Source organism: Amblyomma maculatum, chromosome 8, assembly GCF_055883805.1.
Source record: "Amblyomma maculatum isolate TAMU_Amacu chromosome 8, ASM5588380v1, whole genome shotgun sequence".
In the NCBI taxonomy this organism is placed as follows: Eukaryota; Metazoa; Arthropoda; class Arachnida; order Ixodida; family Ixodidae; genus Amblyomma; species Amblyomma maculatum.
The window spans coordinates 30756325-30781710 of NC_139351.1; the positions used below are offsets into that span (position 1 = coordinate 30756325).

Below are 25386 nucleotides of genomic sequence, written 5' to 3' on the forward strand. Positions count from 1 at the left end.
AGGACAACGCAACAAGCCTCCGCGGCATCAATGGTGAGGGTGACCGGAAACAATGTTTTTTAAATGACTTCTTATTTACAGTGTGTACTACCATCGTGATTAGGAGTTTGCGGCATTCAGTGACTGGTTGCTAATGGCTGAACGAAAGGCGGACAGGAATAGAGGCAGTATTTTGATCGACCAGGAACTGGAAAACAACTGTGTGCTCTGCAGTTTCAGATCACGTTGGACAGCTGCAGGCGCTTAAATAAGTTTGAAGCCTTGAAGATACACCGCCTCAAGCAGCACGCAGTATCTTTAAAGCGTGTACTCAGCAGTGTAATGTATCGAATCGTACTATTCATTTCGAAGCAGAAGATGTTAAAGCGCTCTTTATTTTTGTTCCCAGACTTTATTTTTTGCATAAAGCTTACAATACCCGGCCAAGCAGGTAAGACATAACTACACACAGATAACAAGAAACTCAACTGCGTGCTTTAGTTTTTATTTAGTGCACAACCTGCGCATTTCCAGTCAACAATCACTTTGAATGGCCCACAGCAAAAAAATTAAAATTCGGTTTCAACATATATGCCTAAAACATCTGAAAATATCACGCAGTAATACGACGAGGTATCCTGGCCCGATAAATCATCTCAATCATAACCCCACGGAATGCGTCTCATGCACTCTGTGTCAGCAGCTGAAAACAAGAGCCGGGACATATCTCTCCAGCTGAGAGACGAACACACACACACACACACACACACACGCACGCACGCACACACACACACACACACACACACACACAATATATATATATATATATATATATATATATATATATATATATATATATATATATATATATATATTATTTGGCCAGTATAATGTAAATCTCGTAATGGTTCATGACGACTCAAGAGTGACAGCGGAAACGTGAAATGATAATGACCGGCCTAACTCGGTAACGTTAATTGCGAGTGTACTGCGAAGCAATTGTACGAATGATGCTTCAAGTCAAGGTCAAACTTTAAGTTGCAGATCATGTGCATGTCAAAGACCACGTCATGGTAGGTCGACTATTATTAAGGGGCTAACCTATGCCGGCCTGACTGAAATACTTGCGCGATGCTTCGTGGTTGCGACATCACGGAACAGCTTAGCCAATGAAATCAACGGCACACGATGTTCGACGATGTTCGATCCTCAACTCATCCTTCTTTCAGCATCAACGGAGTTGCCCGAGCTGGCGGCTCTCCAACGTGATCGTGCCATCTCTTCAAATAGCCAAGCGACCAATCAGGGACGGTATTGTAACTTACGGACTGCCAGATGCATGTTCGTGGGATTTTGAGGCTCCCAAGCTTAAATAGGGGGTGCTAGGGACCGGACGATTGCTACGATGTAGGTTAGTATGGCAAGGATAATGACATCATTCGCATTATTAACGCCACGCAAGCGCTCAGCCAATAAGAGCGACGGCACGCAAGGATATCCCGCAATTGATCAGCCACTCATAGTGACACTCGACACAACTCTGATGCTCTGCTTGGATACTCTATCATTGTCCTTCTGAGCGCATTAAAAAAAATGTCAAGAAAGAAAATGCTCATTTTGAAGGTAACATAAAAAACGAGGACCAAGGAGTAGAAGGACACAGCACGAGCGCTTTTTCGCAACAAAGCTTTTCACTGAAAAACACGGAATAAATACCCATCTCATGAAAATAAAACAGAAGAAATAAAACGTGATAGCATCAAGTAAAAGAAAAATGTGTAGAGCACGATACAGCTGGTGGGGGTGCTTATTAACTACGATAAGGTGCAAAAGCAAAGAGCCTCATAGTCGCGAAAGCAAACAAGAGTTACCAGAAAAGGTGAAGGAATCGACGGGAGAGATTATTTCCATGTGTGGTCTAGATATGCCAGCTTTTTTTTTTTTTTTTAGTGTTAGAGCAATCGATGGTGCGCTTATGCATGTACTCCCTTGTTTTGATATGATCGTGAGATGGGCATTTGTTCCGTGATTTTTCAATAAAAAGTTGAGCTGCGAAAAAACGCTCGTGTTGCGTCCTTCTACTTCTTGGTCCCCGTATTTTGCGCTACCTTCAGAATGAACAAGATTCAACTCGCCAAACTTTCAACCTTGCGTTCGTTGTGAATACGTCTGACGTGTAAGTCATACGGCGTGAACCTCAATGCGGCCAAGCTCGGATATAAGGTTAGCGCTATACCTGCATGCACCACAGCTATTTTATTGCAATTGTATCAGAATTAAGCATAGACTGGAATTTGTGGCGGAGTCCAACCTTGCAATGTACATTTATCTGACTTGTACTGTCTTCACGTGGAACGGTGTCGCAGCCACCACATCTGTTGTGTCCTTCTCATCACGGTTTGTCATATGACCTCGATTCTGCCATCTATTTGCCTTCTCTTCTCAGAGTCCATTGTTTACAGATATTCACTCCCCGACTCATTCCTTTACCGCCTTACGCTCACGTGATGCCCAGTCATTTCATTCCCGCTAGCGTTCCAGTCTCCTCTTTGAACATCGTTTGCAAACACTAGTGCTGATGAATGCACTCAAGTAGCTCAACGGTTAAAATATTTTATAAAGCTTTTGGGCTGAAACACTTCAGAAAACGGTTTTGGGCCTAACCGCGGTTCTTTATTGTCGCCGGTTGTGATTGTGGTATGAGCAAATGTGTCTGGTTGTAAGCCATGACGTTACGATAAACGTGCTTCCTTTCTACAAAAAAAAAATTGAAAGACAGTATACTCGACCGTTAAAGGCTCTTTTTAGCAGCTCCCTTTGGAATCCTTTTTCGCCTACAAGCATTTTCCTCCTTGCCTAACTAAATATTCCTTAGCTTTTTCGCCTATCATCTCGCATATACTTCTAGCACATATTCGTTAGCTTGCACAATACATAAAAGATCACCAAACTTACAGCCACGCTTAACCAAGTCCTACAATCGTGCCTGTGTGGCTTAAACGTCGTGTCTGATTGGGAATGCAAGGGTGCTCAAGGGTCCCACACTCCTCATGCTCCAGTCTAAATATGGAAGCACAGGTTGGCACCTGTTGCCAAATCGACCATCACTTGCTCGCTTAACGCCGCACAACCCTACTATCAATCAGTGCATAGCGATGTAAGCTGATACTCACCACCTGTCAAATCATGACTACGACTTTTCGCTTACGACAGAGACTGCGACAAGGCCAACGCTGGATTTTCTGTAGCCCATGGTCGTTACCTCTAGCTGGTTAAAATTGGTATTTGCGACTAAGCGCTGGTTCATGTGTTCCTTTACTTAGTCATTTCGTCTGTCATCGCGCTGTCCGTAACAAATCTTTGCTATGATGTTATCCTTGGAAACGAACGTTTAACAGGCCTGGCTACAAACGTGTACACTGAATGAAGCTTTACGTTTTATCGCCTAATTAAAGTACTGATTGGGCGGCCGGGATAATATCTGGGGACATTGAACTCAAAAGCCACAGTGAAGGCTGCACCAAGAAGCAACAAGACGTGATATGTGGACCAACAGACGTGGACGAAACGTATAATATTTGGTAGCCCTTTGTCTACTTTGAAAGAGTGCCTCTTATGGATTTAAAGTTTTACCTAAGTCGTCACAGTGCTGAATATTCGGGTAGGCAACTGGTTAGGGCTGGCGCTGGCCTGTGAAATTAACCAGTAATTTGCTTCATAAAGCAAGCATGCACTGTGCAGGGTGTGTTCGGAGAGTAATGTAATTTTATCTGTAGAAAGACATTTATTCAAGATATCGTCACAAATATTAAAATTCATCAAAATAGTCCCCTATGGCATATACACATTTTGCCAGTGACTCTACCATGCCCTGCACGCCTCCCCAAAGGCGTCGTCAGGAACCTCGTTTAGAGCCTTTGTCACGGCGGTCTGAATCGCTTGGATGTTGCCAAAACAGACTCCTTTCGGGACGCTCTTGATTCTCGGGAACAATGTAAAACAGGTATTCGGCTCTGATATGTTCAGCGCCTGATGCTGAAGAGAACGACGACAACCATGTTCAACGCCTGACGGTCAGGAAAGATAATGGCGATGACGCTCGCTGCGACGCTCGTGTGTGTGCTGACACAAGCTCTACGACTGATCGCCGAACGTTCCCTTAACTGTTTATGGCGTAGCGTCCTGTGCAAAGCCTCCCATTACAACAGGAAAAGTCTGCCGCAGCAAGGTCAGGACTAGAGGGCTGGGGCAGCGTGGTCAAGTTGTGTTTGGCTAGGAAACCCCGTATACGCGCAGAGAGAAGTGTGGCTGGGAGTGCTGTCGTTCTGCAACTGCAATGTATCCGCGATCTGATTTCGCGCTCGGAGGATATCTGAGCGTGGTGGAACAGACAGCAGCGCCCAATAAAAAATAATTGCATTACCTTCCAAACACACCCTGTACAGCAATCTTTTGCAACAGGATTCCGCCCACGGCCATTGGCTGGCATACCTGTACTCTTCGCACGGCTTGTCGGCGTATTTCTCGAGGTCCGTGAGAGTTATGGCGGTCCGTATTGCTCCATCTATTTTGTCCTTTGGAATGCCCCGGAGGTGACAGAAGATCCGCAGTTGCTCCACTCCTTTCAGCTTCGGCAGGAGAGGGTCCGATTGGGGGCAGTAGCCGATGTACGATTGCCACTGCCAATAAGGACCGCGAGAATTCACATCCAGATATATACTACATCGCTTTTTTTCCGCAATTGATGCATGCTGTGATCGTACTTATCGAAGAAATTGCGCCAACATAGACCGCTGCATTATATTTTATACCTCAGGACTGAGCCCGCCAAGTGAACACACTGTGACTGGAACAATCTTCCCACAAGTGCTGTCCTTCATACAAGCCCGGAACATTTCAAGAAAGCCATAGAGACATTGTTTTATTAACACCAGGTTGTTTGCCCACCCCTCATGTAAAACCTTCATCTAAAGGCCATTGAGGTATCTGTAATAAATAAATAAATAATAGCTGAACCATTGATAGCACGTCTGTTTCTTAGCGCCGTCGTAATACCTCACTGGGCTCCCCGCAAATGGGTTCAAGTACGTGTCGCTACGGAAAGTCTCCGCTCGGTGGCTCTACGTCTTATTCTATTGCATTTCGCGCCGCAGCATGAATGAAATATCTTAAATATCAGGGATTTTTTATCATCTTTGGAGTCTTCCCAGGCGAAAAAAACTACAGAACCATGTCAAAAATACGCCACAGTATTCTGTAGTTCTGTCGCAAACGTCAGATTTTTCTGTAGTTCTGTAGTACTTTACTGTTGTTCTGTAGTTTTCCTGTAGTATATTTCTGTTGTCTGTTGTTCTGTAGTACATTTTGTTGTAACTACAGAAATTTCGATCGTTCTGTTGTCACAACAAGTTTCCCGTCAAAAACCGCACAGAAATTTTGTCGTAACAACAGAAAATTTTCTGTAGTTTTTTCCGACTGGGTTTGCAGCAGGAGCTCTATTTCGGCTAACAGTGCGTTTTCATCCTACATAAACGTGCTCATTTGCGTGAAGCATGAGCTTTCTAATAAGCAGACCCAAATGGCACTAATAAGTTGCTCAATATATCACAGACACATAATGGAGTCAGTGTGCCTATTTTGCATGTGGAAGTGTTTGCTGCAAGTAAGTTTTGGCGTACATTTTTTTTTCTATCTATTAACAACGCGAACAATTTCAGCCGCAGTGAAAGCGGGAGCAAGATGGCTCCGGCAGATTGTATAAATAGGCCTTGTCGACATCTTAAAGCAATATAAAACCCTGATTACATCGTGTCTTGAGAATATGATCGCGGTTATTCTGACAAAGTATCAGTTTCGCGCGTGCGTATTTTCATGTACAAATTTTTGGTTTATTGATAAGGGAGATGTCTTCTTTATTTTTGTGTGCATGATTTAATTTTTATTGGTACGCCTCAAAACTGCAGACATGAGTGGCAAATACCTTTGCCTTTATTAGACATAGATAACACCGTAACTTAGTTATTATTTCCGGTTCATGCTCTGTGCCTGCGTGTGCAACAAACTATTCTGGTGCTCAGTGCAGTGCCTCTAAAACATTGTCACCTTGGCCGTCTAAGATACAAAACTTCAGCCCCGTAAAGTGAAAACTGCAATAACTATCGCGACAGAGTAACTGTATACGGCAGCGTTTTCAAGAAACTGCATGATACTCATTTATATCAACATGCAAATTATATAGAGCTGCAATTAAAGCTATATATTGCTGCCATGTGCCGACTCTTCGCTCATATGTGTTGAAGTTTAATCACTGTAATACCCCTGGCTGAGTCCTGTTTTATGAACTAAAGCGACGAGAGGTATAGAGATGATTTTGACCCATTATTTTCGCATCTGTCTCTGTTAAGGAAGAGGCATGAACCAGGAAGCTACCCATGCATAAAACTAGGCTTGACTTCAATTTGCGGTCACTTTCAGTACGAAGCTATCGGCAATATTAAGCGTGTTCCCCACGAGTCCATATGAAATGAATTTCCGAACCAACACAAGTTTTCAAGTTATGTCAGAATAAGAGCGACCCAGAGAAGCACTATCTCTGCAATGTATTTTGTGCACTGGCTAAGACCAATTTTGCAGGGATCTTAATCCCAGGATGTATAATGTCCTTAATGGTGTATTAAAGTCCCACACTGCATACGACATCATTAGCAGCAGCTCAGATGTTAAGCATATGTATGTTTAGAGTGCCATCTGAAAGAGTTATATTTCTGCTTTTTTTTTCCTCTAACGAAAGCGTACCTTAATGATATACATTCCATGTGTTCTAGAGGAGTCTTGATTAAATTTGCCTCATTGGTTCCACAGGCTGCGCTGAAAAATGGTGGCTTAAGCAACACCTAGTGTTAACCTATTTCGCTCAATCGACTGTGTAATTCATGGGTTCGCTCTTCCCTTTCGCAAGGAATAGAGGTGGGAGAATCACAGCCAAGCCTCACAAATGCCCCTCGTTTTCGTCTTAGGATATATACATAGGCTATATTAAAATATTTAGTTCGCAAGAAAGTGCCGAGCTGAAATTAAGCTCTGAAGCAACAGCTACGAACATTTCATGAATATATGTGGAGACACGAATTTTTATCTGCTTTGGATGCAATAAAAGGTTTCGTTTTTCTAGAAATGCGATGCAGCGTATGGAGAGTAATCGCAGCACATTCCGTAAAAATGTCAGATTGTCATTCAAATTTATTATTTTTACGAAAGCAATACTACGCCAGGCCTAACCGCTCGTCTTTGTGTGCCGTGGACGTGTTCGTGGACGTGTACCTGTACGTGTCCCTGTACGTGTCAGTGTACGTGTTCATGTTCGTGGTCCCCTGGCAGGAGCTGCCAACTTGGGTCTTTTGTTTCACATGATACGGTTACGTCAGAATCAGCCTGCCAGGACCCTGGCATTCACGTTACCCCTATAGGCCACTAAGTCACAATCAGGCGGCTTGGATAAAGCGGGGCTGTATATGGGCTTGGGAAGAAGAAGAAGAAGAAGGAGGAGGAGGAGGAGAAGAAGACGAATTAGAAGAAGAAAAATGCTCGGTCACCCCCAGCTTATGCTTTATCTTTATATTCGGTTCAGCAGCGTTGAACCCTTCAAATTTTGATTTCAGGGAGTGTCCGAATAAGCTTGAATCCAACTCACCAACATTGTAAATGAAACTCAGTTAACTGAGGTTGGGTTTTTGACTAAAAGCTGGTAACCACTTCAGGTAAATATTTCTTAACCATGAGCTCTCCTTTAGGAAAGATGAGCCTTGATTACTTCAGCCCACAGCTAAAACATGAAGCCAGCTAGCACGAAGAATGATCACGCTATAATGCCTCAAACATTCAGCTCCGCAGTCATTGCTGCTTACGTACCTGTCATCTCGATACTAAACAAGAGGTTTGGTTTGCATGATGTACGCGGTTCACCTTTCGAACACGACTCAGGCTATGAGAGACGCCATAGTAAAGGGCTCAGGATATTTCCACTGACTGAGTATTTTTATCGCGCACTGACATCGCACACAACATGGTACCTTACTTTTCGCTTTCATCGAAAAGCGGCTGCCACGGCCGGGGTACCAAACAAAATAAACAAACGCTATAAAGATGTTTTAAAATGCCGGTTAAGACACTTGTCATTAGTAAACAGAGCGCAGCACATTGTCCTAGCAGCGGGTGTTTTTCCTTTAGAGATCCTTGCAAAAAAGTGAAACACAAAATCTTTACGGCAATAATTGCACCAACAGAGCGTCCAGTGATTGCCTCTAGATGTCCTCAAACTTTTTGCGCCGTAATAAAAGATGACTTCTGTTATTTTTCCTACTAGCTCTAGATCGCATTCAAAATCACACATGAAAAGCACTGCTCTCGTTGAAGGCCTTGACATGAATTCCACTTTTGCAATATGCTACAAACACATCGTTGAAGCTTTTGGAACAACGCAAAGCACATGTTCCAGCCGGGTGCTGAACCGATTGTGAAACATCAGCAGTGGACGCCTCTTCCTCCTCATGCTACAAGCTTGATGCTGAAATAAATATCAATATATCCCATACTCCGAAAGCTTTAGAGAAAGCGCCTTTTTCGCTAAAGAAATGGACAGTACATCGTCTGTGCGTCACAAATCACGCCCCTGGTAACGAGCTATAAATGTCCCTAATCAACCAGGTGATAACTTTTGTCACGCAGAAAGTTGGGTCGCATATCTTTTTCACAATTGTTAAAGTCGCATCGAATTTAGGTTCCTCGTGAAGGGATTCATTGTTGATATAAACAGCGCGAACACGAAGACAAAGGACAAGATAAAAGAAAGCCACAGTACAAGCGCTGACTCACAATTATGCCTAAGCCCTTTACTCCAAGGCCCAGAAAAAAAAAACATGAAGAAAACCAAACAGTCGCGTGAAACAACCCCTGGGTTCACCTGCTGGACAAAAAAATCACTTAAAAAAGGCACCTCTTTGATTTAAAGAGCAAGAGAACTCTTGCTGACACACTTATTGTCCGTTGAAATAAAATATGGTTCCACTATCTCTCTCGTCATCTTCTCTTTGTGGCGATACAAATTCCTAACCTTGTCAAACTTAGCAGTGCACTTCTTTTTCTCCTTCTTCATTATTTCACATGAATAGCAATGTGGTACCAGAAACGTTTTGTCCTTTGCACTTTCCAAGTTGTTTCCAAGATATGCAAGGGATGCATATCTTCAGATATTATCCAAGTCTTCGGCGGAAGGAAATATAAGGCCTATGAAGACACTGTATGACATCCCATGGCTGATAAAAAATCATTCAAGAAAAAGATCAAAGGGTCTCTTAGATGTCTGTCAAGAAGAGAATGGCGAAGGCCTACCCTTTCTCTTCTATCATTTGCCTCTCCCTCTTATCGGTGTTCGTTGCAGTGATACATATAATAATTGGTTTACAGAAAATAAAAGCCGCAGTATCTGTGACACTTTCTCGGGCAAGTATGAGTTTGGACGGTAAACCATCGCTCCTGTCGCGCGCCGTTTCTTGACGGACGTTCAAGTGTGGGATTGCAGATGGCTTGAGCACTAGACCAGAATACATATCGCGCAATCTCGCAGAATATGGCAGATCTCCCGCACGGGATTTCGTACCAGGCGCCTAGGAAGGCTTTCGCCTTAATATATATGCAGCAAATACATTAAAAGCTGAATAATTCTGTTATGTATTCCATGCGGACTGGTTTGTACAAGCTTACACCTTCCAGCTGTTTCACTGAAATTACTGATCCTGGTAGAAAATAGCGCAGCGACAATTAAACCTTTACCTTTCTAGAAGAGGCTGAGAGGGTGACGCCGGTCATATAAGCGTCACCCGCAGTAGGCGCAAGTAGGCCCGTAAGCATTTGGAAAGTAGTGCTTTTTCCGGCGCCGTTCACGCCGAGAAGACCGAAGCATTCGCCGCGGCGCAGTGCCAGGCTTATTCCCCGGACAGCCCACAAAGCGCCGAATTTCTTGTGCAGGTTGTAAGCCACGAATGTGTAACCATCGTTCTCCAACTGTACGGACGCACCATTCGAAGCGAGCCGATTGGCAAGCGCCTTCTCAGCCCCCACATCTTCATCCAGAGCCGCATCATTGGTTTCCAAAGGTCTGTCGTTACCTGAGTGCATCAAAGGTTTGCACTGTTTATTCAGGCCCGGTTATATCAAACAATTGAGCATGCCCTTTGTTACACTAACGCGCATTCTATATCTATTACGGGCCCAATCTGGTTGCTCTTATATGCTCAACCTGTGATATTATCTTCCTGCGAATCCGCTTTCCCTATGTCGCAAACCAGGGTCTAAATTTAGAACAGAACTACTATAAGATGAGAAAGACAGCAAACAAATTGGTAAGGTTCATATTCTGGTACTATGCTTCAACTGCGCCGTGATAAAGTCACAAAGATAAGGAAAGTCGGCTGCGTGCTTTGAATGGCTGAAATAGCGAGTGAAACGCATAAGACTTATAGGGCTATTTACATAAAATACCACAAACGGGCCAAATGAGGTAGTGCAGAGTAGGGCTTAACACCGGGTAGACGCTTGGCCAGTGTCACGACGCTTTAACCGTCGTTTGCCGGCTCCCTAATAAAGTAATACATACATACATACATACATACATACATACATACATACATACATACATACATACATACATACATACATACATACATACATACATACATACATACATACATACATACATACATACATACATACATACATACATACATACATACATACACACACACACACACACACATACATACATACATACATACATACATACATACATACATACATACATACATACATACATACATACATACATACATACATACATACATACATACATGCATGCATGCATGCATGCATGCATGCATGCATGCATGCATGCATGCATACATACATACATACATACATACATACATACATACATACATACATACATACATACATACATACATACATACATACATACATACATACATACATACATACATACATACATACATACATACATACATACATACATACATACATACATACATACATACATACACCCCGTCGGGGTGGCGCAGTGGTTACGGCGCTAGACTACTGTGCCCAAGGACGCGGGATCGAATCCCGGCCTCGGCGGCCGCTTTTCGATGGAGGCGAAAAGCAAGGCGCCCGTGTGCTGTGCGATTTCAGTGCACGTTAAAGAACCCCAGGTGGTCGAAATTTCCGGAGTCCTCCACTACGGCGTCTCTCATAGCCTGAGTTGCTTTGGGACGTTAAACCCCACAAACCAACCAACCAACATACATACATACATACATACATACATACATACATACATACATACATACATACATACATACATACATACATACATACATACATACATACATACATACATACATACATACATACATACATACATACATACATACATACATACATACATACATACATACATACATACATACATACATACATACATACATACATAAAACTTGAAAGCAATGTTAACGCGGGGCACGCATTAATGTGCGAACAATGGTACATGAAAACGCGATGCCGCTTGCTACAATCACAGAGCTCAGAGCACAAGAACGTAGAAATAAATGTAATTTTGGCATGAATCAACTGCTTTTTGGACTCTCAAAGAATGCAGAAATAGCGAGGATGGAATAAAATGAAATGCTATATTTGTGAAGTTAATACTCAGACATTCCTCTGACCTTGCCTGTAAAGGAACTGTTACGCTGCTCAGCACGTCTAACAAAATTATAAATTAAATTTTTGTTCGATAGCTCTAAAATTCTGTTATGTAATATATTGTGCTTTTCAGTGTCCACAATATTACTGAAACGGAACTTGCTTCAGATTCGTTTTAACACTGGGGCTATATCGGGGCATACGGCGGATACTCTGCAAGAGGCAGATTGCTTCAATTATTAGTCCAAATAAATATACCAATTATCTTTACCATTCTTATTTCGGCGATCCAGTCGTATCTGCCGAAAGAGAGCTCGTGCATCAAGGAGTTAGAACCGAGAAAAAAGTAGTTCCGCAGATTACAAGTGCTACAAGTGTCAGCCTGACAGATGACTTCTGTGTCAGCTGCTAAGAATGATGGAGGTGGTGGTGAAGAAGTTTATGGTTACGATAGACTTTACCAACATTCCAAAGAGAATTGAACATTCCACAGCTAGCGCCGTACCTCAGTTGGCCATTGACCGTGTTTGTACATAAGTACTAAATTCAACAAACCACTACAGAGAACACAGGATGAGACAATGGTTTGCATCTGTAGGAAGTAGGAGTCTTAAGAGCCCTGAATGTTCTCTGTTTATTCTGATCTAGCAGTGGCTAAATGACAAATGATTTATGCCCACCGGGTATGGTTTAGGCTTAGGGTGAAAGCCATGATGCCTGGTGTCATTCCTATGAAAGACGGAATTCCGTCTCTCATTCTAAGGATTTTCGTCTCCTCCTAAAACCACAACCAAGACTGGAAGAAAACTGAACGGATGAGGGGGAGCCCCACTTCGTTAGCGAAGCCGACGTTTCGGCTAGGGGACATGTCTTCGTCTGCGCAGCTCGATCATCACTCGCAGGGATTAAAAGCGCGTTTTCTTCCGAAAGAACAAGATAGGGTGGGAGGGAGAGAGGGAGTAGATGAATCTTTAACCATAACCAAGATTGGAAGAAAATTGAACGGATGAGGGAGAGCCCCACTTCGTTAGCGAAGTAGACGCTTCGGCTAGAAGACATGTCTTCGTCTGCGCAGCCCGATCATCACTGGCAGGGATTAAAAGCGCTTTTGCTTCCGAAAAAAAAAAACAAGTAAGATAGAGTGGGAGGGAGAGAGGGAGTAGATGAATCTTCAGCCAAATAGCATTGTAGTTTTCCCTACTGCTGCCGCCTTTTTATTCTGTTTATAAGGTGACGGTACCATCGGTTTAAGGTTCATAGAAATTCATACTCAAAGAAACATTCCTTTACTCATTTCCCCTCTTCTCCTCTCGCCGCCCCTCTCTCTCTCACTGTCTTTCATTGAAAGAAAGAGCCAATTTAAACCCTACCAGTGACAATATAAAACCTGCCCATACGATCACAAGCCTCCTTGTCGAAATGTTGAATTGGCTTCAATACTGAGGCTCCCGGTCAACTGTTACTTTATTCAGTCATCTTAATTATGTATAACCGCTTTTTCTTCTCGTTCCCACCTAAATAAGCCCCAAAATTGTGTGATGAAATATTTTTTGTAAATGTAATATCGTTTTCATGTTTATTCTGCATATTCTTACAATGATGCTGTTATAAACGCCACAGAAGTGAATGACCGGTGTGCTTGACAGACACGCAAGTAAAAAAGGGGCTCTTTGATAGTTTCGGGTTGCAACGCGATGTTAGCCACTTCTTTTGCGGCATCCTGCGCTTGAGAGTAGATTAAGATGTACACTCTCCTGTGTATTTCGTACAGCGAAAACTCACTACCTGCATGCGAATCATACCAAGACCCTCTAACTGCAAACAGTACATACAAACCTCTTCTCGAAAGAATCTTCAATGCTTTGCCAGAGTGCAGAAAAGTGACCAGTGCAAAGAGGACCATCCCCACGAACAAAACAAACCCTAGGTCCTTGAGTATGCCATGCTCAGAGAACGAGAAAAGTTCGGGAATGTCCACCTTTCTGTCTGGGTTCTGAAAGACACCTGAAACGCAATAATGAAACCAAAGAGCGCACATCATCAGTTGGCTGTCATTAAGAAAGGAATGTAATAATTATATAGCTATAGCTCTACTGCTCATGTTTGTCAAGGTTGCGCTATTCCGAAATATGTAGGCAATGGCGGTCGACGTGAAAATGGCGCGAATCCATTTCATAGCAACCGTGCGTGCCACGTCAAATCGGTTGTAATGAAATTGTGAGAAATAATTTACGCGGCTGGGTTCCGATACCTTGCCAGAACGAACATTTCCCGGGCTCACGCGTAACAGCTTTATACTATCAGCGCATCTTTTCGTTTATTAAGGAGAAAGGTTTACTAGACTAGGTCGGAATCAGAAGTCTGCAAAATGTGTCTTCGGATGTCACGTTATCAGTTGGTGACATCACTAGTAATATTCCGAAGAGTAGTGGGTGAAGTATATATCTCTCGTGTGTCGATCAAAGATCAGGTTACTGGTAGATCCCTGTGTAGCGTAATGACAAGAAAAACTGCATTTCGCACGCCGGACGCACTTTTTTAATTTAATGATAGCGCCTTTCGGACTTTGCAAAGCACCTGCAACCTTCGCAAGATTTATGAACATGGTGTTGCGCGGTGTGAAGTGGGACATTTGCTTGTGTTGACTGAATGATGTCATATTTGGAAGGACCTTCAATGAACATAACAAACGCTTAGCTATTTTCATGGACTGTTTGTATAACGCTGGCCTCGTCCTCAATTTCAAGAAGAGCCAGTTTGGCGAGCACCAGGACTTGTGCTAGGGCACCTCGTTGACAAGCACGAGGTACGAACTCACCCTGAGAAAACAGCGGCGGTTGAGTCGTTCAAACCGCTCAAGACTGTCAAAGAGCTCTGCTGTTTCTCTCGGTTATGTTCTTATTTCCGTCGTTTTATACACCGGTTTGCTGACACGGTCGGCCCGCTGACAAGTCTGCTATTCAAGGGCGCTTCCTTCAAATGGACCACCGAGTGTCAAGCCTCCTTTCGTCAGCTGAAGTTTTGTTGACATCGCTTCCTATTCTACACCACTTTGACTCTGCCGCAACCACAAAAGTCCACACGGTCGCAAGCGGTGTTGGCATTGGGGCTATTTTGGTTCAGCTCTGCAACGGACAAGAATATGTTATCGCATATGCAAGCTGCTCGCTCAGCAAGCCTGATTGGGACTGCACGGTCACTGAGCAGGAGTGCCTTGCAGTGGTCTTCGGCATCCAACGGTTCCGCTCATATTTACACGGATGGCCATTCACAATCGTCACTGACCACCACTCTCTCTGCTGGCTGAAAAACCTTCGGGATCCTTGTGGTCGTTTCACGCGCAGGGCCCTTCGCCTCCAAGAGTATACTTTCGACGTTGTCTACAAAAGCGGAAAGACTGCCTTTCGCGGCTTCCTCTAGCCACCACCAGTTTCGAAGTCGACAACTTCGACAAATACATTTCTGTCCTGGTTGCAGAGTTCCCAGATCTTCAAGATTTTAAATCAGAACAGGAAAACGATCCCAGTCTCCAGCATCTCTTCAACTTCCCGCAGACCCGTCGAGTTACTAGCCGTTTTTTTTTTTTTTGTACGTGACGGTCCCCTGTGGAAGAACTATTCTCCAGTGGGCCCATGACTACTACTCGAAGTTCCCAAAAACCTATATTCATCTGTTTGCGCGTATTGCACGACGACCCCACGTTCGGTCATCTTGGATTGGCTCGCACGCTCCGCCGTGCTCAAGAACGATATTATTGGCCTAAGATGCGATCGACCATTGAACGCTACGTGACCAGTTGCACGCAGTGCCAGCGCCACAGAAGTTTTACAGTTGCTCCTGCTGGGCTGCTGCACCATGCACCCCCTCCGAGCGCACCCTTCGAGCAAGTCGGCACTGACCTGCTGGGTCCGTTTCTACAAAGTCTTGCTTTGGCAATCATTGGATTATTTGGTTTGGTTTGTGGGGTTTAACGTCCCAAAGCAACTCAGGCTATGAGAGACGCCGTAGTGCACTCCGGAAATTTTGACCACCTGGGGTTCTTTAACGCGCACTGGCATCGCACAGCACACGCGCGCCTTGAATCACTGGATTGTCGTTTGCGCCGAGTATCTGACTCGGCACTGCGAAACGGCCGCTATTTCATCGGCTACAGCATATCAGATATATATGTTTCCGCTCCGCTCGCTCATCTTACGCCACGGGACACCACGGATTATTGCAAGTGACCGCGGTCGTCAGTTCACTACGGATGTCGTCGAAGAACTCCTGCGTCTCTGCGCAACAACTTTTCGCCCCTCGACGCCCTATCACCCGCAAACGGCTTGACTGAGCACATAAATGAAAGGTTGACCAATATTCTGTCATGTACGTGGCTGCGGATATAAAAAGGGACACCATACTGCCTTTTGTAACCTACGCGTTTAACACTGCAACCCGAGAAACGACGGGTTATAGCCCATTTTTTATTTTGTATGCCCGTTTTGAATGCCCCCCCCCCCCCCCCCGTCCATCGACTCTAATTTAGGAACTAGAAAGGTAGATTTCACCACGTTCATTTCTACTCCAAGGTACTCAGCAGCTGGCCAGACTTTAATCTGGCTCACACTGAAGGATACTCTTTCACGGTGTTCACTCGACAGTGCATGTGGGAAGGTACATTGATCAGCGTTCCCTGTAACCTGGGGAGTTCGCTTTAATCCCATCCATTGCATCATGATTATGTCTGCCTCATTCTGGAGGGCCTTGCATCTTACAGAGGATGCTTCCCGCGTGAGCACTTGGCGAATTGTTCGCCGGCTAACAGTTTCCGAGGTCGGCTTTCAGGCCATTCCAGCACCCTTATCTGTGCCGGTCGATTTCAGGGCATTACTAAATGCTTTAACACTGTTCAGTGCCCCTACTCTCTCCCGACCACCTCTTTCGGGGTGTGTACTCAGCCTTTAGGTCTTTCCGTACTAGGCGCTTCCACCTATTTTCCACCGGTCTTTTCCCAAGTTTCGGTCTTACTAGCGTTTAGCTACTCTCCACCGTCTTTTTCGCTCTTTCAAGCCAAAGGCGAGTTGCCCAGAACCCGAGCTAAGTTTGCCCCAGCCGCCAGGCTTCCGTCGAGGCACCGTTATCTTCGGAAACTGAAACCAACGCGTTTGCGGCTGGGTAATGTCTTTATGCACGAGGGGAAATTCGATCCAATATACAGGATCAGCTAGCTGCGTTTCCTAACCGTACTCCGCAGCTACGCAACCGTTCCCCAAGCAGTGGGCAGGGATTTCCCTCGTGCTGCCAACCGCTCCGTTTTTGTTTTTGTTCAGCATCCAAGGATAGCTAAAGGCGTTTCCTAACCGTGCTCCGCAGCTACGCCGCCTTTCCCTCAGCACCGGGCAGGGCTCGGTCCGGATCCCGGGAGCTGCCTCTTCGTCATGTTTTTCACGTGACAGTCAAGTCGCATTAGAATGTCACGTGGCTATGAGAATGCTACGCGACAGGAGCGATGTCACGCCACAAATATCAAAATTTTCGAAGCCCTCTACTACAACGTCTCATAGTCTTGTCGCATTGGGAAGTTAAACCTCACAAACCGAACCAAACCTCGTACTAGTAGGAGCACTGCAACAAACGCGCGCGAAGGAAAGAGAATTTCCACTCTGTGATACGAGCCCTATCGTTGCTAATAAAAGCTGTACAAAAAGTGCATCTTGTACCGCGTGCACCAACGACATCCAGGCTTTCGAAGTTCTGCAGTGCTTTCGGTAGTTTTTGCATGAAAAAAACCCAAAAGAAGAACTCGAACAGCCCATGCATCAAATTACCGGACTGCATCAGGCGAGCTCAATGCCAAATTTCCGGGCAGAGCCACAAGCACCCGGATACGATAGCCAGCAGGGTGATACTTGCAAGTACCATATAATTCCGACATCAAAGCGATCTGCTCTCGATTTAACGACTTATATGATGGTTTAGAACGGCAGGCCGGTCCATCAGACGGCTCTTCCACAAACTGGAACGCCCCATCAACCTCTCATAAACAATATGGCACAGTATAGTCTTTCTCAATCTGCAGCCAAAGGTGTGATTTCAATGTCCTTCATCGTTCACTATAAGGTTCCAGAAAAGCAGTGCGTCACAGCAAAGGATAAAACACTTTTCTACTGTTTCTGGCATATTATACAGAGGGCAACTCAGCTGCAATGATGAAAACATGTCCTTAGGTTGAAACTGTGCCCTTACAGGGAGAATGGGCGTGTGTAATTTAAAAACGGATGTTTTTGCAGCGGATTGAATACAAATGGGCTTAACGGCTGAAATCGGCATTATTTATAAACCATAAAGCTGCCGACACTACGGTATAGGGAACAGAGACTAAAAAAACCTTAGTCAGTCTGCCTTCTGTAGGTGTTGTAGAAGGAATGTAAAGAAAAGCGAGAACTAAGGAAGTTAATGTAGATTTCCCGAACTTGCTTAAGAAATTTCCGTAGAGTTCCTCGACGAGCCTGTCCAATCGGATCAAATAGATGAAGGAAATGAGCAATGGGTTGTGAACGAGCCTAACTATCAAACAGGGGAGTGTTTGTGAATTTGAAAACAAAAACACGATGCAATTTGATTCACAAATAAGTGAACACGTCCTGTTCCTTTATACTAAGGTTGAAAAAACACGTCACGATGCATGGCCTCCCATTAAGAGCACAGCATGAAGGTCGCGAATATTATGTGTGCTGGCTGCACCTTTGTTCTCGCGCAATGCAGAACGCTCCGGATGTGGGCAGGCTTTGCAAACAGGGAGGATATGCAGATTTGCGCACGAGCAACACCGAATGTTCTGAACCTATCGAAGCCTCATAGTAAAGATTCTTGAATCCCAATATGTTCCACTGTTGCGAACTTGGCGCAGAACAACCCATAAGTAATGAATAGGTCAAAATCACCGCCATTGGCCCCAAAAGAAGTCGGCCTTGTACCCCACTGTATCAGCCGAAATGATTTCCTTTTGCCTAAATCAAGCGCCATACCTGATCACTCGCAAAACTGTTCAGTAATATGTAATGCCTCGAGTATGATCTTTATAACAGGAAGGAAAATGGTGACGTCATGAGCTTAGGCCAAGATCTTAATTTCTCATTGACTAAAGAGAAACCGGGAATAGCTAGCTAGCCGTGTTGTTAATAATGACGCAACCGATCCAAGTTGTTCTCTATACTGATGGTGCATACCTACTTAGGAGGATCGGCCAAGAATTGGGGTGAAGAGATTTTTGTTTTGAGATGTATAATTACATCGCCAAAAATAAAATGGTCGTATGGAAGAGACAAAGAAACTAAAGGATGAAACAGCGAAATAACAAGAAGAAATGATAGCGCATGCAGATGGTGAACAATGAGTTTTGTAACTACTGATGAAAAGAACTGTAGCACATTAGCAAGGCAGTCGTTTAAATATCATTACAAAGTTTTTAATGGGTCGAAAACAGGCCTGTGGATGACCCCAAGTATGGTGGCACAAAATGACAAGATATGGCTGCTTAAATGAAGTCCAAGATGTTGCAACGGCTTCTCCAAATACCTTCTTATCATCATGGTGAAATGGCTGCAAAACTGCAAGAATTATTCATTCCAATTCTCCGCAAAATGGGCAAACGGGAGTAAGCGCCAAACCATACCTCTGTATATAGAAATTTAGGGGCGGGATACGGCAGCGTATCCATGACTGACATGGTCTGTTGCTCCATAATACGTTAGATGCAATAGACATCAGGTGTTGAAAGAAACCAAGTTTGTGTGCTCAATAAGGTGCGCCTACAAAACCGCGTTGTTTTTATGTACACTGTAGCCGGGAGGATAGGCAACACGGGACCAATAAGAGACTCCTTAGCCAGGCAATCAGCTATCTCATTGACTCTCACAGTGTTGTGGCCTGGTACCCACGCCATATATATGAGGCTAAAATGTGAAAGGAGCAATGATATAGGTGTTTAAGGTTGGAGAATCAATATTCTAAGAAAGCGACGAGCATGAGGAATAAAAGTCTGCAATTACAGTCACTGCTGAGGACAACGGGCAGAATTAGCGTAGAGCAAATTGCTCCGCCTGGAATGTCAGGGTGAAATCCTAACTTTCTAGGCGGAGTTACTTCCAGGCGGTGCCTGAATTTTCTGCCTGGAAATTCGGAGTTCCGGATTTCTGCCCAGAAATCCGGAATTCCAATAGAAAAAGCCCAGCCTAAACGCGTACATATACTCCAACGCCTGCCTTTTCATTACATTGAGAGGAATCATTTGCTATCATTATGCTAATTGGAAGACCTTGTGAATGGTCTTCTAATAATTCATTTAAAAGGCGATGTGATAAACGTTTTGTGTTTTAGGGGTAAATGCCATAAAGTATATTTTTAGCCAAAGATTTGGGGAGCCAAACGTACAACCTAAGCGCTTCCCGCTCCAAAATAACGAGCAGGCGATTTTTGTTTGCAGGTGAATCAGAAAACAACACAGATACAAATTCTAAATTTTGTCGGAAATACGTAAACAAATCATTAAAAGCCCATCTCCCCGCATTCCTGACCGTTGATTGATTAACTTGTGCAACGTGCCCACAGCATGAGCCCCTTCCGCTGCAACATGGTCAATAGGACTCAGCCATATGAGTCTGTTGTTATTAATGACATGCGGATATATTAATGACTTAGCTTGAGGAATCATTTTTTGCTGAAATTATAAGGAATGACTTACATTACCCTTAATTTGAAAAGGGCAGCGCACTTGTTAACATTTAATTTGAATCGCCAGTCAAACAACCAATTCTCAATGGAGCTCAGGTACAATTGCAGGCGCTAGAGGGATTGAAAGTCAGGTGCAGCCGTAAAAAAATGCGATGTCATCCGCATAGACTATACGTACGAACTTGTTGAGTGGGGATCGGCCTCAGCAGAATGTTAAAGAGCGCGGGCGAGAGGACTGCCCCTTGAACAACAACTCTGGTTTGTTGATATCAGTCAGAACGAACAGCATTTAATGCACAATAAAACTGCGTGCTTTGGAGGAATGCTGATGTGCATGCAATTAAATAGTGGGGAAATCGCAGCCTGTAGTCTTTTCAGTAGGATGCTGGGCTCTACACTGTCGTAAGCCGTTGCTAAATCCAGTGTCACCAAAGCAGCATGTATTTTCTTGCGCCACGCAAGAACTCGATTCTCAGGTCGGTATGTGCATTCCATATAAAAAATTCTGGCCGGAAATCAAATTTGCAGGGACTCAAAACATGTTTTTGATCCACAACCTCAGTAAAAACTAGGAGTACGACCCTTTAAACTAATTTTACCAAGTTGGATGTTAATGATATTGGTCTAATATAGTGAAAAGGATAGACGTCACAATTATGTTTCAGTAAAAGTATCACTTTGGCTAGTGTCTATTCACGGCGTAACCAAGACTGCTTAACTGAGTAACTTACCAGCTGTAATAATGAATTAGAAGACATCTAAAAGAGGATTTGTATCATTTTTTTATGGTACTCCATCACAGCAAAGAGCAGTAGCTCGCCGCCTCATAACCATCAGAGAAAGCTCCAAAAGTATAATTTTGGGGGGTCATACTTAACACTATCTGCTGGTGCTACAAACATAGAGGTTAAAGAAAGTACAAACAAAAAGCGCTTCTCCCATCCTTTAGCAATTGTTTCTATTGTTTCGATAGCTTCTTTCGGAGTCGAAGCGCAAGAGGGTAAATTTTTTGAGACCGGTGAATTCTTTCGTGACCTTCAATGTGTGAAAAGTACACGGGTGTTATTCGATTCGTTCATGAGAAGCTACAGAGACCATTGAACAACGAGAAGCTAGACTAGGCTATTGCCGAGAAGTTTACCAAGCGGTGAATCGAGCCAAGATCGATGCGGCAGCAGCCAATCAGGTGGCGGTCGATGGCTGAAGCTCTTGATTTGGCTCAAGGATAATTGAACCTGTGCAATTTGTTTCTCCGTGGTAAAGAGACAACCCGAATTGGTCGGGTAGCTATCGTTCGCAATAAAACCATTACCGCTCTGCATACCTGGAGCTACCAAAGAGCAAATGAACCGTACTCCAGAGCTGAAACTCTGCGCCTAATAGTGTTTCGCAAATTTTATTGATTTTCCGTGGCAGATACGGCGCTCGTCCTGTGTGCCTCTCTTATCCTTGTCAGTTCCGCGCTAAGCCTCCCAGATACGGCGTGTGGCTTTTTCGCAGACTTGGTGTGATATATAATTGAATTGACCTGACAATCGCAGTAAATGTTTTCCTTGGTCAAAAATATTTCCATCAAAATACCCTCTTTGAACCATGAACCTCCCTCCACCCACAATAAACTTATCAACTGCAGGCGTGCCTTCTGTCAGTAAATCGCAACTGCCTCATGGTGGGGGGCGGGGGGGGGGGGGGGGGTCGTACGAGAATTTCACTAACGTTTACGAAATGCTATATGTTATCTATGTTCCACAAAATATACACCAAAAAGCAGCAATGGCTTCCTTCTCGGCTTTTCACTTCTTCAATATTCCTATTTTTCCCACCTTTAGTCTATAATGCATGATATTTTAACGTGTTAAGGTTAGCAGAGCTGCTTTTTGAACGGGCGCGTCTCTGCCAGGTGGTGTCGGAAGGAGACACGTTGGCATAGTGAGTGATCGGCGGTTTGAGCGACGTCACCAAAACATTTGACATGACAGGATCTATAAACTAGTGCTCTTTCCTTGAGATGAGTCGAATGTTACAGGAGCTTTTGGCGATCAGCCCCCGCAGGCGCGTTACTGCTACTTCATTAAAGAAGGGCTTGGTAAGGAGCTATGACGTGTTTTCTTTCACACAACTGGTCCACTTACAACTGCGCGCTAGCGAATATGAGCGAGCTAATAAAAGCAGTTTAGGGGAGTGGAGATTAAGGAAGCGGTAAAGTTGATTTGCGCGAACGAGGATCGCAAAGAGGGTCGCAGACTGAAGCCGTTAACTCTATCATGTAAACCATCATTGGGGGCGCTTAGACCTCTCTTAAGGGCTGTAAGGCGAATGTCTTTCCTGCGATTCTTTGCACTCATTCGCAACTTTTAAACTGTTTGCGTCTTTTTACTGTCTTTTCATTTTTGCTTCATTTTTTCTTTTTCGCGCTTTTATCTTTTTTGTTCTACTTTTCTCTATTTTGCTTGTTTTCCTCTTTTTCCTGCTTTTGTTCTTTTTTCATCTGACTGTTTTCGATGTAGTAATGTAATAATGAGCCTCACGTTTTAGCCCTCCAAAGTTCAGTACGTTTTTTGCACAGTTTTTAAGCAATTTGCACAATTTTGACGGCCATTGCTATTTAGATTTTTAATTCATTTTTGGCTCTAATTAGCCAATTAGTCGACAGCAACGAAATTTTGCATATAAAGATTTTTTCACCCTCTACCACATACAACCAATATTTTACTCGCAAATCACGTTTTATTCAACGGGCACGGCGTCACACCCTCTGCGGACGCACACTTACGCAAAGATATGAACCTCTAAAGGCTTCCGCCTTTATATACCAAAATACATACCTTAAGTGTGCTCTCAAATTTTCAGCTCTGGTCTTAGGCGCCTGTCCTACGATTAAACGGAGTTGCCGCCGGCGTAACGACAGCCAAGGGACAAAAGCATCAAGCTTCACACTTAAAAACCCTGATGCAAATGATTCTGCTCAGCCTCCCACAATCTGCCATATTGATACTGAGCAGTCTCGTGAAAGCGCCAGTATCCTGGGCGAATCCTTCAGGCTCTCGCGTGTTACACTTAAACTGTACCTGGGATAATTCAGGCATACCAATCATTGCAAGGATTGTGAACAATACCACTGCAGCACCTGAAGATTGAGGTGGGCAGCCGCGGAATTTGGAAGGTGGAAGTGCTAGGTAGGAAAAGCGAACAAGCAATTCAAGTGATTACGGTGGCGATGAGGATAATGAGGAAAAAACGCTAACATTTCTCTGATATGTGGTAGTATTGCTAACCGAGTGTCCAGATGCCGATTCTTCAGCTGTCACATCAGAAGAAGACACGGGAATCGAACCCGAGACACTTGGATTTGGTGCAGACATGCAACCAGCTGAGTAGGCGGGATGTTCGGACGGCTAAGTCAAATCGGGGCACTAAAAGGATGTTCGGTAGCCCTTCACAGAATGCGCGTGCTCACGACTATGTTGTGTATGTTTGAGGTTCGGTATGATACCATAGGATCAGGAAAGAAAGTAGTGACAGAACCAATAGCAATGCACGTGAGCGGAAATGTAAACTTGAGAGGGAGAACCGCAGACCGAAGTCATTAATGAAGAGGAATCACGCCCTTAAAGACGGGGCTTAAGGAACGCGCAAAACATCGGCAGTGAATTACTGTTGTGCAGAAGAGAAAGCCATCCACATCGCCGAAGCTAGACTGCCAAGAAAGAGAGGTATAGAAACCGGCCGGAAGATATTGGCCCCATTTCGCGTGAGTAACGCGCATCAGAGCTGTTGTCAGAGGCTCCGTCAGCGCGTGCGGCGCGTCTAGTTGCTTGCGCAGGTGCAATGTAGTAGCGAAAGTGCATTGTACTAGGAAACGGACATTTTATAAAGCACCACAGTTTATTATTTTATTTATTTATTTATTTATTTATTTATTTATTTATTTATTTATTTATTTATTTATTTATTTATTTATTTATTTATTTATTTATCACATACTGCGGACCAAACATGGTCCAAGCAGGAGAGGCACGGTATAAAAAAAGTACAAAAAACTGACCCTGGACAGCATTGGTATTGACAGAACACGCACAAAAAAGAAAAAAAAAACGAACAATGAATACTTATACAAAACTAAATGGGGTGAAATCATTCAAGGTGGATGTCATGACGATTGTGAAACAATTCAGCAGAATAACTAGTGACTTTGAAGTATTAACATTACAGAGCAAGAATTAAACTATTGCCATGATATATCGTCCGCCTTCCGGAAACATTGCTAGCTTTATGCAGTTTTTCGAATTATTGCTAAGATACACTTGTGCTAAACATTTTCAACTCATCTGTGAGGGAGAATTCTACTTAAATAATCTAGATGCAACGCATGTAGTTCCCGAATTTAGCACACTCATTCAATCTAATGGTTTTGTGAACTTAATCACTGCACCTACCCGAATACTGCTAATATTTCGAGTGCTCTTCTGACAAATGCTGAAACTGCAGTCGTTAGAAACGGTACGCTCTCATATGATATAAGTGACCACTGTCCTGTATTCATAATTTACCGTAACCATCCTTTCGAGCGACAGGAGGCGGTTATTGTACAATGTGTAACAGATGCTAGACTCCAATCGTTTAAAAAGGATATAATCTCGTGTAACTGGGCCATGGTTTTCAAATATACAAATGTGAATGATGCGTACAAAGAATTTATTCAAATGTTTGTGTGTATATACTCAAAACATTTTCCATTTATGATTCTCAGACCGTTCAAGAAAATAAGGAAACCGTGGATTGACAAGGAACGCCTCAAGAAAATAAGAAACAAAAACCACTTGTATCATTCTTTCCTCCAGACGCGCTCGAAAGACACCTTCAAAGCCTTTAAAACGCTGAGAAACAAATTAGACGCTGAGCTTAGGGGAGCGAAAATTAGCTGGCACACCATGCAAAGTTTTA

The 25386-nt window shown here is 43.8% G+C and overlaps 1 protein-coding gene across 1 annotated transcript in view; it reads right to left on the reverse strand.

The window, feature by feature from the left end:
* The window catches only part of LOC146180840 (phospholipid-transporting ATPase ABCA3-like), a 170033-nt gene that overhangs the window by 14753 nt on the left and 129894 nt on the right, over positions 1-25386 (reverse strand). Inside the window, exons 19-21 of the mRNA XM_084577709.1 lie at positions 13567-13734; positions 9808-10142; positions 4471-4658 (exon numbers count right to left, since the gene is read on the reverse strand). Of these exons, the coding sequence (XP_084433835.1) occupies positions 4471-4658; positions 9808-10142; positions 13567-13734 (691 nt within the window). The remainder of the gene's footprint in view (positions 1-4470; positions 4659-9807; positions 10143-13566; positions 13735-25386) is intronic.